The sequence below is a fragment of the Mchenga conophoros genome, linkage group LG11 (genome assembly GCF_057382185.1).
Source record: "Mchenga conophoros isolate Kocher_MC1m ecotype Shallow Benthic linkage group LG11, M_conophoros_male_GT1.1, whole genome shotgun sequence".
Lineage (NCBI taxonomy): Eukaryota > Metazoa > Chordata > Actinopteri > Cichliformes > Cichlidae > Mchenga > Mchenga conophoros.
In genome coordinates this window covers 8,325,687-8,343,776 of record NC_140536.1, presented here as the reverse complement: position 1 = coordinate 8,343,776, position 18,090 = coordinate 8,325,687, and the positions used below count along the sequence as shown (strand labels likewise).

Here is an 18,090-nt window from a genome sequence, read left to right as displayed (position 1 = left end):
CCTCGATTTTAATATAGCACAAATTACTAGACTTAGAAGCAGCAAGTACAGAAGCTTATGAAGTTGTGTGCTTATTTGCTTAATTTATAATTCATGAAATCTCATAAAAGTCTCTTTAGTGCAATTAGCTCTCATTGTATTACTAAATAAACCACTGAATATCATGAACTGTTACATTTTTCAAACTAGTGACTGTTGCAGACTGGCCAACTATCTATCTTAGTGCTCATTAATACACTTACTCTAAAATCAGTGAAGTCGTTTATCATTCTTCCTTTATAGGTTGCCATTTTATGCGCAATTAAAGTGATCAGAAATGCTTTATTTGACAATATCTGGATGGAATTTCTGATTAGGCATCCAGATGCCCATTTTCAGCAACTAGTAACAAAAAAAAATTCAACGTTTTTGAAGTCATAAACCTAATTAATCACTAGAAGAAAAAACATCTCCACTTACTACATCAGAAAAAGCACATGTCGATTTGGTTAGTTGTGTGTCTGAGTTTAATTATACGTTTAAAATGTCAAAAATAAAAACAGACTTCAGAAACTTCTATAAAAGAATATGCCTTTTTATTTGGAAAACATCTCACACAAAATATCTGTGCACACCTCTGGATACTGGAATAATTGAGGTGAGGGAGAAGGAATATTGTCCATTTACTTGATAAAAGTCGGATGGACAGAAAGGCTGGAATTCAATAAATATCCCAGCAGTGAGTGAGACAGTGTTCAAGAGTTTTTATGTGGGAAACCGACAGAAAACTGAAGATTTCCTACAACAGTGTGTAATCCACATTTCACAGTGACCTGTGACCTTCCACAAACTCTGGAGAGAGGAGAGAATGAAGTGACAGGAGCAAGAAGACATGAAGATCAGTGTGTCTAATTTCAGAGACAGATGTCTTGTACGTCCTCAACTGGCACATTCATAAAATCCTCTCCGTGTCAACATCTGCAGTGAAAGGATTCCCCAGGATTTTTTTTTTTTTTTAAGGAAAACATTAAAGGAACAGAGTGGACAGCTGTACTCAAGTTTTCCTTTTTTCTTTGACCTGTTTAATTCAAGAATGTTTCTCAGACTCTTGGATTTTACGTACTGAAAATATGCCTTAAAAAGTTTAATCTCAAAGCACATTGAGGCTATACCTCAAAAAGGCCTCCTTGGTGTAGATATTTGTTGTTAGGGTACTGTAACGCATGATTTTTAAAAATAAATTCATCAGGAATAAGTAAAAAAAAATGTTTTAAAAAAGAGCAAAAGTTTTTTTGTAGCAGCTGTGTGACGTCCTTAAAAAAAATCTGAACAGAAGCAGGGATGAGAAATCAAATGCTTCAGTGACACCTCATCCCTCTGTGTTATCCCACAGTATAGGCAACTCCCCAGTTGCATGTTTTATATAATGCGAGTGCAGCTTTGCCACATCATCAAAGCCCATATCACAGTCAAAGCACTCCCATTCCCAGTACTTATGGTCGCTGTGCACGTTTCTTTCCTGTGACTCTGCCTCGTCCGGCTCGTTTCTTGTTTTTGACTGTACATCTCCTGATTTGGACTCGTCAGATAGATCAGCCAAGTTAGCTTGTCTCAAAATCTTAAAGTGAAACACCGGTTCTCCACAGTCTGACTTGTCAGATCTGTCACGATCCTCGATCTTCTCACATGGGCTTTGTAGCCCTGTTTTCTGTGTGCTTTCCTCCTCCTCTGGTCGTTCTTTTAAGTCTGCATTCATTTCTGGCTCTTCTTCAACACAAGGGAGAAGAGCACTTCTTTGAATCAAACCTCCCAGGTTCACAGAGTTGGTACGATGCTGTTTTTGATGCGAAATTACCTTTCCGGGATTGGAGAAGCTCTGCTTAGCTCCGCCATGGTTGCTGAAGTGACTTGTGGGTTGTGCAGACGTGCGGAGGCTCCCGTGCCTGTGATAGTGATTTTGCAGGTGTTTGTCTAGTGACGCTTCATCTCTAAAGCCGCGAGTGCAGCTCAAACACCAAAATGGATTCTGTTTATGTAGCTCAGCGTGAGCCAACCACAGCCCCGCAGAAGCAAAGTCCTTGTTACAAGTATCACATCTGTGAGGGGCTGATTTTAATGAAATGCTTGCTCTGTGAACTCTCAGGTGGGAGATTAGCCGTGTTCGTCTGATGAATAGCATCCCACAATCTGGACACTCGTACTGGCGCAAAATTGACTCGTCCGGAGGTTTCGCTGATGCAGAGGACTCGTTTTCGTGCAGCTGTTGGTGTTTTTTAAAAGAAACCAGGTACGCGTAAATCTTTCCACAGATCGAGCAAACATAATCTTTTCTAGGTGCATTCTTCACTGAGGCGGTGGAAACTCCAAAGCTTTGAATCGGGTCTGAGGTCCCTGTTTGGGCTGAATCGCTCTCATCACACTCAGCTGTATTACCAATCATGCTTTCATCTCCATTTTCTCCAGCATCTTCTCTCTCTGGCACTAGTTCTGCTACCATGTGGTCTTCAATCTCTGCTTCCTCCTCTTCCAGAGCGTGCTGGTGCAGGTGAGTCTCGTAGTTTTCCCACTGTGTGAACTTCAGCCCACAGTCCTTACATTCAACTCTGTGCTCCTCATCTACAAAGGAAAAAAAAGTTATTAAGTACAGTAAGTATTGGTACTGATTAAATGTTTAGTGTAAATTGTGAAGATGTAGTATCATGCTGACATGCTGTTAAGCAAGGGTGCAGTAAACACTAATAATAATAATAAAATGTGTTCTCATGCTATGACTCACTCTCGTCCACCTCTCCTCTGGTTTGCGATCGTACATCTTCTGATTCAGACCCATCAGATAGTTTGGAAACCTTTGAGTGACACACAGGCTCTGTACAATCAGACTCCACAGAGCTGTCACGCTCTGCAGTCATTGCATCCTCGCCTGGGCCTTCAACTTCACTTCTCTCCACATTGTCTTCTTTTCTCGTCTCCTCTTGCATGTTTGTATTTGTCTTATCTCCTTTAGAGGTCGTCTTCCTGTGGAGACGCTGGTGTTTTTGGAACGAAACACGGTATTTATACTTCTTTCCACAGGTCACGCAGGTGTAACCCTGTCTAAGTGTATTTCTCACATCTTCATCTCTGCTTTCTACATCGTCTGCTCTCTCAGAGACTGTTTCTGCTGTCCTGTCCTCTTCCATCGGAGTTTCCTCGTCTTCCACGGCGTGCTGGTGCAGGTGAGTCTCGTAGAGCTCCTGCTGTGCAAACTTCAGCCCACAGTCCTTACATTCAACACTGAGTTCTTTATCTGCAAAGAGCAACAGGAGAAATTTTAAGTACAAAAAATATTGACATGGATTAAATGTTTAGGGTAAGTATGAAGAAGTAGAATAAACCTGTTATGATTTTATAAATTATTTTAGACAAATGATCGTTCTGTTTTTCATCATCTGAAAGTTTCTCTCAAATTCAGGAGGACAGCTCAGTCACAAAGTTACCATCTGATGTAAAGCAACCAACTGATCACAGTCTGTGGAAAACTTGCACAATTTTTAACATTACTCTTTAAACTGCTAAAATTTTAACAAACAAGAAAAAAAAAACAACAAAACAAAAAGTACAGGTTGGACTCCACTTAAGTATTTCAGGAGAAGAAAGTAGGTGTTTTTTGTTATGTTTTTCTATCATTTTTGAGGACCTATTTTAATATCCCACTATCCAGTCAAGTCATCTGAGCTAGGTTCTTTACATGTTTAAATATTTGATACCAAAGCTCTATAAATATAAACCCTCAGGAAGGAGTGTAGCTCAAATTAACATTCAGCGATAGATGCTTGAAGTACTTAAAATTGTTGGATGTCCAGCCTCTGACAGCAGATCTGGAATCCTGCAGAAACCAGATTTTAATTTACAGCTTCTGACACACAAAAGTTCCTGTTAAATTTAAGATCATGTTTTTGCTCATTTTCCCATTTTATAAGAATTTAAACTGAATCATGCAGCAAGTAGATTTTTCTGCACAGAAAGAACAGATGTGTGCTGAATGCCGTTACAACACAAAAACACAAGTTCATGATTCCACCTCTGGACACAGATATGTATTTAAGGAGAACAACATCAAAATCCTGAGAATTACATATTTTGTGACTGGAAACACTTTTGAATAACATTTGTTTTATTAACACTGAAGACAAACAATTGAGGAAAGTGAATGTGTTGCACTCACTTAGTTTGATATGTATTATGTTCTTGCAAAAGAAATAAACACTGTGGTGGAGTAGTTATGGTTTCTGTTTAGTTTAATAGCCGAATGATTCAGCATCATTGGTGAGATTATTCTTGATTAAGAATTCTATCGTAGCAATAATTTAATATAAATGTGAAAATGCAATTTATCAAACTGCCTCAAAAGTTACAGTGCTTACATTTATTACATCACTTGTCATAAAAACAAGAAAACTCCAAAACTTTAGAGATTAGGAAAATAAACTGGGGTCTGCATTTTTACACCCAGATTTCAGCTGCACACGAGATTTCTTTAAGAACTCGGAAATTAATCATTCAAACACTAAAAAGAACTCATCTATTCACAAATACAAGTAAATGACTGTAATTTGCCATCTTAACCAAATAATAACATACTTTATATTTTTTCTCAGCTCTTTTGTAAAGCAGTCAATTTTAAAATACATGGAGTAGAGCAATAATTATATTATAGCATTAAAAATATAATTTTGATAAAAGAGCTTGCACATTACAGACAAATAAAATACGATTTGGTAATTACCAAAACGTAATCTACAGCAGCTGTGGCATAAACCTTACACTGGGTTGTGGTCTATAAAATTTCGTAAGCATGCTATCTCACCTTGTAAATAAAAAGCACCACGTGAAATTTAGACTCTTAATCTTAAATCAGGAAATCTTAGAATGTATTATAGACTCTGGCTGCCAAATTTAAGCATGGATATAAAGAATTTATTTTGAGGAAAATCAGAGCGATCATCATGACAAACTTTGGATGTAATATTAAAAGGAACTTGTTATTTACAAACAAGTTCATTTAGATTTGGTGCAACAGTGTCATAGCTGGATGAAAATGTGTTTTTTTTCACCTGAAATTGACTCTTTTAAAGAATATTTTGAGCCTTTTGTATGAAAAATTGTACATAAAATCTCAGTTCCCTGCCTGTAAAACAACAGCATTTCAGATCTGTCAGTAAAACAAATATTTTAGGGACTTCGAGCAAATTTCTTTCAAAGAAAACTAAGGCCAGTAGAGACCTGGAATTTTGCTTACTTCCTGTTAATAAGTATAACTCCCCTCTTTGAATTATTTTTCAGGCAAACTTGAGATGGTCAGCTTGGAGACGTGTGAAGAACTGGCATGTCATCACCTAAGATCAGAATCCGAGCACTCTTATTACCACTTATCTATGTGTGTGCATGTTCGCATGCTATGACTCACTCTCGTCCACCTCTCCTCTGGTTTGCGATCGTACATCTTCTGATTCAGACCCATCAGATAGTTTGGAAACCTTTGAGTGACACACAGGCTCTGTACAATCAGACTCCACAGAGCTGTCACGCTCTGCAGTCATTGCATCCTCGCCTGGGCCTTCAACTTCACTTCTCTCCACATTGTCTTCTTTTCTCGTCTCCTCTTGCATGTTTGCATTTGTTTTATCTCCTTTAGAGGTCCTCTTCCTGTGGAGACGCTGGTGTTTTTGGAACGAAACACGGTATTTATAATTCTTTCCACAGGTCACGCAGGTGTAACCCTGTCTAAGTGTATTTCTCACATCTTCATCTCTGCTTTCTACATCGTCTGCTCTCTCAGAGACTGTTTCTGCTGTTCTGTCCTCTTCCATCGGAGTTTCCTCGTCTTCCACAGCGTGCTGGTGCAGGTGAGTCTCATAGAGCTCCTGCTGTGCAAACTTCAGCCCACAGTCCTTACATTCAACACTGAGTTCTTTATCTGCAAAGAGCAACAGGAGAAAATTTTAATTACCATGTAGATTATTATGGCAGCTTGTGTTTTACATGGAAAGTCTGAGTAATATTTTATTTTGACAGTTTGAGATAAATTATTCTGTTTCAGCAGGCATTAGAAAGTGATCACGTCAGCAAAAAAAAAAAAAAAAAAAAAAAAAATTGTGCAAAAAACCCCTAAACCCCCCCAAAACCGAAACTCAAATAAACTTAAATAGGAAATTTAAAAAAAAAAAAAAAAACAACCTAAAATTAAGCATAAAAATACTGATTTCCAAGCACTGACAGTAAAGACATCTTTTAGCACCTCCTGATTACACTGATGTATTCAAATATTTTCTTGTTTGCCACTGAGAATTTTTTTTACACTGATTTTAGATAAGAAATCTGATTTAAGCCTACACATTAGGTTTTTGAGAGTCACGTTGCCATTTCAATATTTTTTAATAACAATATACTGACACTATATCTGGGATTTAAACTATTTGCCAACAAAATTGTTTTTTGTGTTTTTTTTCTTAAAGACGACACCGGAGTTGCATTTAAGCATATTTCTATCAATTTAGCTAAAAATAAAAACAAGCATGCTCAGGGTGCTCAGAGATGTTTGAGGCACTGGATTTTACTGCACATTCATTTCTCTTTGCAAGAACCAACAGTGGTCACTCATCATGCTCTGACTCAATTTTCCCTGATATCAGTTTTTCATCACTTTCATATTTTGGTTAAATCTTTAGCGGCACTTATCGCTGACATCACACAGATCTGGTGGAGAAAATGTAGAAAGTGCATCTTCAGTGACATTCTGGCACTCGTTATCTGATATACTTTCAGCATGTTTATCCACAAGCTCAGCACTATTAACAGCTATGTGACTGCCAAGAAACAACATGCTTGAATGCTGCTGATTCAGCTGGTTTACTTTTCCCTTTTGAACTCATCATGAAGCATCAGTTCATGTTCATCAGGACCAAGAAAATCACCTTTAGTGCACTGATGTCTTAAACACTGAGATGCATCTCCATTTCTGTCCAGTCCTGTTATCCAGTGAATCAGTGGAACATCACAGCGACAAAAAACGTGAAGCTAGAAGAAAACAGCTCTCATATTTGGAGTCAGTAAGTGAAATTAGTGGAAGTACAGGTGAAAGAATCCCAGGAACAAAATGTTTGTTGATCAGTGCTACAGCAGGCACTGCAAACATCTTTAAATTGGAGGAAACTGGACCTATATCACTGCAGAGCCTTAACTAATATGATCAACAACACATGCTTTTACTTATTTGTACATTGTTTTAGTAGCAAACTTTTAGTTTGCTCCTTTGACACATCAAGGTGTTCTATTTAATACATGCTAGATATGAAATGTAGTAATGCGAGAGCAATTTATGTCACCCGCATATTGGCATATTCATAAGCTAAGTAATCGTGAAATGGGAAACAACAATATTAACAACCCAGACATGACTAGAATATGCAGACTGACTGAATTAATCACACAACCATTAATCATGGCAAAAACAAGTTCGTTTATTTTCAACTTCTTTGACTTCTAGGAATAAAAAACAAATAAATATAACAAACTACTTAGAACTATACTACAAGAACATAACTGCTACTTTAAGTAATGAATATTTTATCACACAATAGAAATAACACTATAAAGAATCAACAGAGGAGCTTATAAATCAGTTAATGCGTAATGCATTGTACAAAGCATACAATGAACGTAGTATAGTTTATAATAATGGAAGTGACCAAGTGATGTTAGACAAGAATTTTGTTTTTCCTACCAGGTTATGTAAAGAATACGCATTGCTGAATTTCAGGTTCTTTATCTTTCTGTAAAATATGCAAAACGTCAATCATCCTTCAACAAAACATCAGTTCTTAACAAAAACAGCAGCAAAATTAGCACATGCGTGTGGCGCAACATTGTTTAGCATGTCTTTCTACACTTTGCAAGTAGTGTGTCAACAGCATTTTTCATTTCTCTGGGCAATTTACATGCATAAATTTGTCTGAAAATGAAAGACAGTGGTCCCCAAAGAAATTAATCAAGTTCAATTTACATTCACAACAGGTCAATTTAAAACAGCAAAAAAATATGAGATCTATGACATCAGTGCTCCCCCCCAAAAAAACAACACTGTGTATTTTCACATTTGTACCGCCACCAGTCAGATCATTAAACTTAACTCTTGCACAGTGCAGCTCTTTCTGGTGCTGTCTGGTTGCTTGGTCTTGATTTGTGGTGCAGGTCAAAATAGAACTAACATCAACTTAATAACGGGATAGAGTGATCTCTGTTACCGATTTTACCTGCCAGTTCTGCTCAGCATATACTAGTCCAGTGTTACATGTTTAAGTACAACGAATCTCAAAAACTATACGAACAAATTAGGAACTATTTAGCCAAAGTAAAAGGTGCAAAAAAGAAATTTTCTAACAAAGATTTTTAGAAGTTTCAGAAAAGCCAGCATCTATGTACAGAGTCATTGTTTCAGGTCTTTTCAGGTTTCTTTGCTTTAATTCACTCTGTGGGTGTGTTCAATATAATGCTGGTGCAAATCAGTTTCTTGACAAAAAGTAGTTCCACATTCAAGGCAGGTAAGGCCATTGGAATCTCCTGCAGAGACAGCAGCAGGAGCATCGCTTTGTTTTTTGTAATCGCTGATACATTCCTGGTGATGCTCGATGAGGTCTTGGATTTCACGGAAGGTCCTGGGGCAAACGGAGCAATGGTATGAGTCACTGCTGCTGCACTGCTCCGTTTTGTGTTTCTGTAATTCGGTCGGTGAAAGAAAGGCTTTGCCACAGTGTTGGCACTTATGGCTACTTTGTGACTGGCCCGCTGAGTTGAGCGTAGGCCGAATCACTTTAGAAGATGGGAAAAACTTTTCTCTGTTGTCAGCAGCGGGGGGATTGGGTTTTAGAGGCTTTGAGGTCATAGCAGCACTCAGTCTATAGCGTACCTCATTCGGCAGACGGCAGCGGACTTCGTCGTGCCAAGCAAGGTGCTGATGTAGCTGATTCTCAGTCCAAAAGCCTTGGCAGCACAGAGCACAGGAGTAAGGCCGACTCTGTGCCTTTGCCTTATGGGTCCCTAATTGTTCCTCCGTTTGGAAAGCTTTCCCGCACTTATCACACTTGAAGAAGCATTTGGCTGTGTTCTCCGATACACAGCTGACTTGTGGAGGAACCTCAGCTGCAGCTCTAGGAGTTTGATTATCCAGTTTCGACTCCTGCTTCACATCCAGGTAAACTCTCTTAAAGTTGGGGGCGCCTTCAGAAATGCCCCATTCCCTGGAGTCTGGACACAATTTCACAGGAGAATCCAATGTGATTTTCATCCAATCTCTGTCAACTGTGCTACTTTTTAACATCACACTGGTGTTATCTGCTGCTGATGAATCTCCAGTTTTCCTCATCTCACTACTTGAGGCAACAGGCTCTTTTTTTCTGCGCAAAGCAGCTTTGCGTTTGCCTTTTGTGCTCTTTGCGTGGGCCTGCCATTTGTGAGCACGTAGTCCTCTTGCTTTAGTAAAGGTCATCGAGCAGAGGGGACACTGGTGAGGTTTTGGCTTCAGTGCCAGTAATACGGCATCACTCTCACTGCAATTTATTTTGACTTGTTCTGGAGCCTGGTCAAACGCCTCGTTTCCCGTCTCTAAAGTTTTACTGTGCTTGGCTGGAAGTAAATCTTGCACAAATGTCTTGCCTGGTTCGTTGCTGCTCAAATCTGGCTCTGGTACAGCTTTGCTTTGACATGGTGGATTAAACATCTGGTGGCGCTGCAGAACGCGGTGATTAAAAAACTGTTTGCCACAGTTTTTGCACTGAAAAGTTCCATCTATGGTTTTGTGGTTAAGAGATTTCAAATCATCATCTTTTAGCAGGGACCGCGAAGATTTCTTTTCTTTGTGCCATCGTTTGTGGGAGCCCAGGGCTGAGTTAGACATGAACCGTCTCCCACATTCAGAGCAGTGAAACAGTCCTTTACCCTGCTCTTCTTGTTTAGGTTTTTTTAACATTGTAGAAATGGCCAGTTTGGATTTTGGTAAAGACCTGTAGCCCTCAGCATGAATTCTTTTGTGAAAATTTAAAGCCCCAACTACTGAAAAGCTTCTGTCACATTTTTTGCATTTGTATTTCATATTGGATGCAGTTGGGTTTTCCAGTTCTCCTTCACCTGTGTCATTTTCCATCTCTGGTTCCGTGCCATCCATTTCACTCTTTACTGGTGTACGTACCTTTGACTGGTCAGAGCTTTCCCATGTGCTAGCATCCACGCTGCCTTCGCACAATCTTAGAGCATCATCGTTTTCTGTATTTGCAACGACTTGATTGTCTCTTTTAATGCACAGTTTCTGATGAACCCTTAAAGAGACCTTGCTGTTGAAATGTGCAAGGCATGTAGCGCACTGTAGATCCTCCAGCGTGACTCTGGACCACGATGATGATGGAGAATGCCCACTCTCATAGCCATGGCTTTTCATATGAAACTGCAGTGCTTTGGCCCGTGAAAACAACTTCCCACAGTCAGGACAGCTGTAGGTGTTCTTTTTCAGCTGTTCAACTTGATGCTGAAAAGACTTGATGGGTGGTGGGAGCAACTGGTCATTATGCACTACCTGGTGTCTAAGGAGGCTGGAAAAAAGGCGGAATGACCTGTTGCAGAGTTCGCATTTGTGATTTCCATTTTCATGCTTTCGCATGTGCAATGTCATGATGCCTCTGTGCCGAAATTTTCTGCCACACACCGGACATGCAACCTTCATGCTAGAGCGTTGGTGTCCATTAACAGAGGATCCCGGGACACCTTTTCTCAGCCTCAAATCTGCACACTCTGTCGGATTTTGCTTGTGGTGTGAGAAAGCACCTAAAGACCAAAATCCCTTTCCACACTGCTCACAATGATAGATCTTTGGGCCCAGTAGGGTTTTCTTTGGATTGTATTCTTTCTTACCGACTGAAATATTTTCCTTTTTTTGTGCAGAGCAGGTTTTCATATGGTTAAACAGGCTAGCTGCATGCGAATAAGACATTGTGCAATCTGGGCACTGGAACTGTTTTCTTTTGGGATGATGCAACTGATGAGAGACCAAAGCAGACAAACGAGAGAAAACTTTGCCGCATTCACTGCACGTCAGATTTTTCTTCTCTAATCCCTCCACCTCCTGAAATGCATCGCTGCTTGGCATCTGACCACCGTGGGTCTGTATGTGATGGCAGTGTGCCTCAAAGCTACTTGCTTCATGACCACAAGTGTCACATGTGTAAAAAGGCGCTGACTGACCTTGTGCCTGCTGTCTTCTCTTATAAACGCCATGCCACATTCTGTGAACACGCAGCGATGAAGAACTAGAAAACCAGCGATAACACTCTGGACAATCAAACCTGTCTTCTGCTGATTTATTCTCAGCTTCCCTCGCTATCAGTGCAATCGGCTCATCAGCCTGCTCAAAATCAATTTGTACAATTTTCAAGTCCATTTCTGGTTTGGAAACAATATCACTGTCATCTCTTCCCTCCTGATCGGATTCACACACCAGCTCCAGGTCAGGATTCAGATCTTGGGGTGGCTCATCCTCAGACTCACTTGCACTGATCACCTGTACGTTAAAGTCACCGGGTTCATAACTTTCCATGTCTTCATCAGTCTCAACTATGTACAACTCTTCAGTCATGTTGGTCGGAGGCAAACTGTCCAGCTGCACTTTTCCTTCTGTAGACGTTTCCAAGTCAATCTCTGGTCTTCCGCTTTCTGCCATTTGGTCTTGAGGTAGAGAGGAACACATCTGGGCCTCCTTCTCAGTTTCTCTAAAAACATCTGTGTGATGAAGCTGATGAGAATGAAGTGCCGAAGACCTGGAGAACTTTAGCCCACAATCTTTACATTCAAATGCCTTCTTCTGTAGCTGGCACAGCTGATGGTGAAATGACTTTGCTGGGGTTTCGTCACTGTGTGCAGTGCGCTGATGCCTGTAGTAGAACGTAAGAGTCATGAACACTTTTCCACATTCCTCACATGGGAACCTTTTTGCAGAATTATCACCATGATTGGCATGCCATCGCTGATGGTTAAAGAGAGCAATATGGCCACTGAAACCCTTTTTACACTCGCTGCAGTAAAACTCGTTGCAGTTCTTCTTTGGCTTTTGTTTCATTTCTTCAGGAGAGCACTGACTATTGCGGCTAAATCTCTGATGAGTCTTAAGTCGCATCAGGGCAGAAAAAGCTTTCCCACATGAGCATGTAAAAACCTTTTCAGAATAATCCTCCGTTTGACTTTCACCTGCCTTTGTTTCTGCTAATGACTCCCCAGCTGGAATTGCATCTCCTGAACTCCTGTTTCTGGGCTTAATCAACTTTTCCTCATGACAACGACGATGGGCATCAAGAGCTGAAGCACGAGAATAATTTCTCCCACAAGATTCGCACTGAAACGACTTCTTTTTCAAATGCTGAAGGTCATGAAAAACTGATTTGGAGGGTTGTCTGTGTGAGCGCTGATGGTTGAGAAAGTGTCCAATCACACCATAAGATTTCCCACAGTCCTGACATTCATAAGTTTGTTGCTTTGCTATGGCAGCATTAATCCGGATACCAGTCTCCTTTTGAGAGATCTGATCATGGTTCTTCTCCATATGCAAGTGGTATTCACTCAGGTCAATAAATGAGGATGAGCATAAAGAACAAAAGTGAAGCGCTTCATTGTCCTTTTCTCCATCATGTAACTCATCCATGTGCTTGTCCAAATACATGCTTTCTTGTGGATGTTCACGCAAATGCTTCAAGAAGGCTGCCTCCTCTCTGAAGCCTTCTCCACAATGCTGACAGCAGAAAACCCCACTCCCTAAAAATAGAAAAGGGGAAAAGAGGAGGTCAAAGCCACTCCTGTTTTCAGAGAAGAAAAAAAGAAAGGAAATTTAAAAACAAAACAAAACAAAAAACAGAGGCGCAAACATGTCTTTATTTTAAAGTAACTTGAGCTTACAGTATAATCACACAACTGCACAATTTCCATATAAAACAAAGAAATGATAGGAGAAAAATAACACTTATTAAAAAAACAACAACAAAAAAAAGTGTCATTACTGAGGTGCAAATACACTGTTTAGGGCTAAAATACCTTGAAGATGAATTATTTTGTTATTTAATACAGTTGCTGTAGTTGCATTTTTTTTTTTTTAATAGACATGGTAAATGGTTAACGAATGTCCGCAAAGCACCTGCACACTGTGGACAACCATGTTTAGATAAAATCTCATTTAGAGCAGGGCGATATGGCCAAAAATATTTATCACGATATATATTTGAAAATTTGCGATAACGATATAACCGACGATATAATTGATGCGAGACAAAATACAACTCCACAACATTACTAGCGCAAAAAGAAAACCTTCCATTTATTTTCACTTAAACAAGAAGCTGGTTTTTATGTACATTAAAGCTTTATAAAAATGTAACAGTGCAAATGCAAATTCCTTGCTGAAAGTTTAACCAAAAGGCATTTCCAGTAGAAATGGGCTGACATATCCTGAGCATAACCATGTATAATATCCACTGAAGTTAAAAAGAGTTGCTTTGCAACATTAAACTGCAGTGTGCAGTACACATTTTTCGGACCATAAGGTGCACGGGATTATAAGGCACATTAAGCGAAACAAAGCAGTCAGAATCAAATTTTATTAAACTCATTCTTCTTGCTTCCTCCACTTCTGTACCATTGATTCATTAATGTTGAATTCTGCTCTATTCCCATGTTGTTGCAGTATATTAATGACTAACCTCGTATTGTGGATGGATTATCTCAGTTGTTCTCCTGACTGAAGTTTGGTCCGTTTACAGCATCCTGCCATGCGATTGCATTTGTCTCTAACTATCAGGAACTTTAACGTTAACTTTTATAAGTGGAAAAGTGTTAGTGTTCTCCTCCAGCTTCACTGTTTATGTTATGCTAACATAGCTGTGTCGCTAGCGATCACGTATCACATCATTATATACCAATTAGCCCAACTTCAGTAACCCTACAAACGTCACTGCTGTTTAGTTTCCTCTCTTAATTTATGTTGGACGTGATAGCAGAGCTGTACGTTTGAATTTTTCCAGAAATCTCTGTCAGAACATGCTATATCATGCTTAGGTAACTAGCGAAACTAGCGAGCTAACTTCCGCTAGCTTCCTGCTAACTTCTAACTCCGTTAAATGTAATACATTTTGTTTTCATGGATGCCTGGAAGTTAAACTTCATAGTTTCACCTTGTAAAGCAGCAATGCTGATCGTTTCATTAAAGATGAAAGAATTTAGACAGTTTTTAACTCCCAGTGATGCTGCAGTGTTTGTTTGACCTGAAGGATACGGAGTTTAGGACACAGATTACTCCCAGATTTAAGAGCATCTTAGTCCGACAAATACGACAATAACGACGGCCGCTTGCATGTTCTGCAAAAAAATGTGCTTTGTCGTGTATCTGACGGACAAACACCAAACCAGTTCCACATCACTGAAGTTGCACCATTTTTACAAACCAATTCTGGTTCATCTGTTTCACTCAACAATCGGCCATGTGCGTATGAAAACAAAGGCACTGCGCATATGCGCGTTTTACTCATATTCTATCGCGATAATTCATTTTCCTATCGTTGCCTAACATTATACCGGTATTACCGTGAACGGTATAATATGGCCCAGCCCTAATCTCATTTAATGTCAACTCATATTTAAACGTTTAGAGAATTAATAAGTAAAGGCTGTGTTTTTCAACAAAACTCAATCCAAACAGATTTTTAACGCATATTTCTGAAATTTAGAGCAGTGAACCACAACTGTTACTCTGTAAAGTGCAGTGCTTCTTATGTGTTAAAAACATGTCCCTATTGAAGCTTTTCTTATGGATACAAAGTAGAGCTGGGCGATATGAGATTTTTTCATATCACGATATGTTTTTTTCATTTCAGGCGATAACGATATCTATCACGATATAAGCCAAATAACTATATTTGTAAGATTTAAATGTGCCGTTGCTCACAAGTAAAATGTGAAATAATCAGCAGCTTGTTTTTATTTAAATATTTATTTCCCATAATAAGTTCAACAGGGTAGATGTACTTAAGGAACATGAGACTTTTTCAGATAAATAAAGGCAAATATTGCAAACTACACAAAAGACAGCCGCTAAAGCGTTTAAGTTTCAAAATAGAACAAATGAAACAGACTAAATTGTCAATTCCACTTAGAAACAAAATATTAATTCTAAAAATAAATCTTAGTTTGTTTTACAGAAGAACAGACAAAACTGACTAACTTTTGTCAATATCAAATAAACTGAGAACTAAAAGGAAATTCTCAATCTCTCCTTGTTGTATAGCTTAGCTTTTCAAACAGTTTTAACAGTTACTTTAGTCTGACAAAAGCCGAATGACGAATTAGCGCTTCCAGTCAGAGACTGAGGCTACGTCCACACGTACACGGGTATTTTTGAAAACGGAGATTTTCCGTTTTCGTTTTAAAAAATAATCCCGTCCACACATAAAGGCAGAAATGAAGGAAAACGCTGCTATGAACATGCCAAAGCAGCAGGTGGCGCTAGATTCCTAACCGTGCAGAAATGTTGGCCAATCAGAAGTCTAGAAGCCTCGGTGGGAAAAAGTAAACAAAGCTGGGGCATAGAAGCAGAACCGAGTCGTATGTGTGGAGGGACAGTAACTGTGTGTATATGTAAGCATTTAAACACTGCAGAGAGTAGAATTAACAGTAACAGTATTGTAGAAATTCATTTCACCGAAACAATAACGTGGCGCACAGTGTGACGCATGCACCGCTTTATTGTATTTCCAGACTTGCTTTCGGCACAATTTACAGTGCACGCTACTCTGTTTTTTGTCAGACTTGAAATAGCCGAAATACCTTCACACTACGGAACTTCTATGGCTCTTCCGTTCGACAATCTCTCCGGCATTGCAACCATCATCTGTTTTCTCTTCGGTCACGCTCGGTTGATTTTTCTAGTCGGCACACTCATTTCCTCCATTACCCGCTGGCTGCTTCCCAAACAAACACACGGCTTGGCACTTGTGCTGTACGTAACAAGTCACGCGACGTGACGCTGCGGCTGTGATTGGTTCGGCTCTGCGCTACTTAATTTGGATTGGCTGACCTATTTTTTTTTTTTTTGAGGACAAGAGCAGCGAGGTCTATCGCGATAGCTTAATTTCTCTATCGAGTAAAAGTTATATCGCGATACATATCGTTATTGTTCTATCGCCCAGCTCTAATACAAAGGAATAGTGACAATCTGCCTGCTGACCTGCTGAAACTTTAGTCTGATGTCTCAACAGGAAGAAGTCGAGGCGTAAAAGTAGTGAAGATATTCTGCTTCCACCTACATATACACGTAAAAGTATACTAAATGCTTTGGATGGAAACAGCCAAGAGAAACTGTATGAGTAGTATTGTTTGCTGTTTAAATAAATATTTCCTATTGATCTAAAACAAAACACAACAAGCAATGCTTTAGTTGTTACACAACCATGCTCAGGAAAACAAAACTTCCTTCCGTTGATTGCTAAAGTTTGTGTACTGATAAAACAATAATCAGAAAAGTCTAATTTAAAACTAGTTCTAAATCTAAAATCCGTTTACGTTAATCTTCTATTAAGAGTGCCAGATTGTTAAAGCAAATGAAATAAATACCAAGGGAAAGATTATTATTGGGCGGCGGGGGGGGGGGGGGGGGGGGGGAACCTGGAGATACCGCAGATTGAGCACTTCCCTATTTATGGCCTGACCAAACATTTATATTATTTAGTAGGATTACAGAAAAAGCATGTTTCCGGCAATACATAGATTTGCTTCTGGCAATGCCCTGATTCAATGTCATAAGACTAGATTATCAAAGCGGTCACATAATTTTCGATCCATATGGCTGAGTATTAACTTTGACCAGGGCTGGCGCTGTTTGTTCAATACGCCCCACTGAAAATGCTGGGAAGCCTTTAACTCGAACTGGTAACTTTATATTTGTTACTGGTGTTAAAAGAGCACTTTTTAAATCTGCCTTCAAGTCAAATATTTACATTTTCCTATTGATGGAGTGCAGGAAGACAATGCACAGGAACGCACTGATGCTGTGTTAACGTAAATGTTTAAGTCACGGCCTGTTGATGGGTGCTTACTGTCAGCGGTTTCTTCAGTCGATGGACCGGCGTTCTCTTCAGGTGTCCCTTCGTCAGCATGGCGTTTGTTTTCAGCTCCGTCCTCTACGCTGGCCGAGGAAGCAGATCCCTCCATCTTGGCGTGGCTGCTTGGTGGCGCTAGTGCTTGTTAGCTTAACAGCGCCACCGTTGTTGTTGTTTTTTTTTAATACAAATTATTTTTTACCACTCAGTCAGCTCCACGGGAGTGAAAACAGTGTGTAATATAAGTCTAGTTCGCTAAAATATAACGGAGAAGTATCATTAACCGTTTTAATAATGCGGTTGGTGTACATATAAAGGCGAGCTGTAGTCAGAACACCTGCGCAGTGCGCCTATCCTTCCCCTCAGCGGAAGTGTCTTCTTCTTCTCTTTTATTTGCCTCAACACGAAGTTATCACCCTGCAGCGACGCCAGTGGTGGTGGTGGTGCATTACTCTGACAAACAAACGCCCTCACAAACTTTTCCACTTGTTGCAGAAGAGGAGGAGCTGTTCTCCACTAAAACTAAAGTTACATATATACTGCAGTTGATTGGAACTAGTTACCTATTTGAAAAGATTTTTAAAAAAACACCTTAGAGAATAAAATATATTTACTTATACTAATTGATCAACAGTACACAGGGTTAAAGTTTAATTCGGTGACCTGTGAAATTTTAGGGTCATGTATCAAATACATTTTTGATATATTGATATTTCAGAAAGCCAGTCCATTCATTTTTAGCTCTTTTTTGCACACATTAAAATCTGAGCAAATGTTTGAAAATGAATATCTCAAAGACTACCATGTATAAAAGCCTGAAATTTGTTCTAGTCTTTTTTTCCCCCTTTAATCTTAGTCAGAGTAAATGGATATCACAAGTGGTTATCCTCTTCAAAATTATTTTTGGATAGCTTTTTTTCCTTTATTTGATAGGAGAGTATTGCACAGGAAAACT

General features: G+C 39.4%; 1 protein-coding gene across 3 annotated transcripts; it reads right to left on the bottom strand.

Moving 5' to 3' along the window:
- Nucleotides 1–548: 548 nt before the first annotated feature.
- On the bottom strand, nucleotides 549–17,509 carry LOC146563549 (uncharacterized). Of its 3 annotated transcripts, none has more exons than XM_085290723.1 (4): nucleotides 17,133–17,509; nucleotides 5,426–5,935; nucleotides 2,756–3,265; nucleotides 549–2,595 (listed from the first exon to the last, which is right to left on the bottom strand). In XM_085290723.1, the coding sequence occupies exons 1-4, from the start codon at nucleotides 17,245–17,247 to the stop codon at nucleotides 1,349–1,351; spliced, it is 2,382 nt and encodes a 793-aa protein (XP_085146849.1). In that variant the 5' UTR covers nucleotides 17,248–17,509; the 3' UTR covers nucleotides 549–1,348. The 3 variants fall into 3 exon arrangements, with proteins under 3 accessions (XP_085146849.1, XP_085146850.1, XP_085146848.1); XM_085290724.1 differs by lacking the exon at nucleotides 17,133–17,509 and adding an exon at nucleotides 6,933–8,477; XM_085290722.1 differs by lacking the exons at nucleotides 549–2,595; nucleotides 2,756–3,265; nucleotides 5,426–5,935 and adding an exon at nucleotides 7,458–12,807.
- Nucleotides 17,510–18,090: the final 581 nt, after the last annotated feature.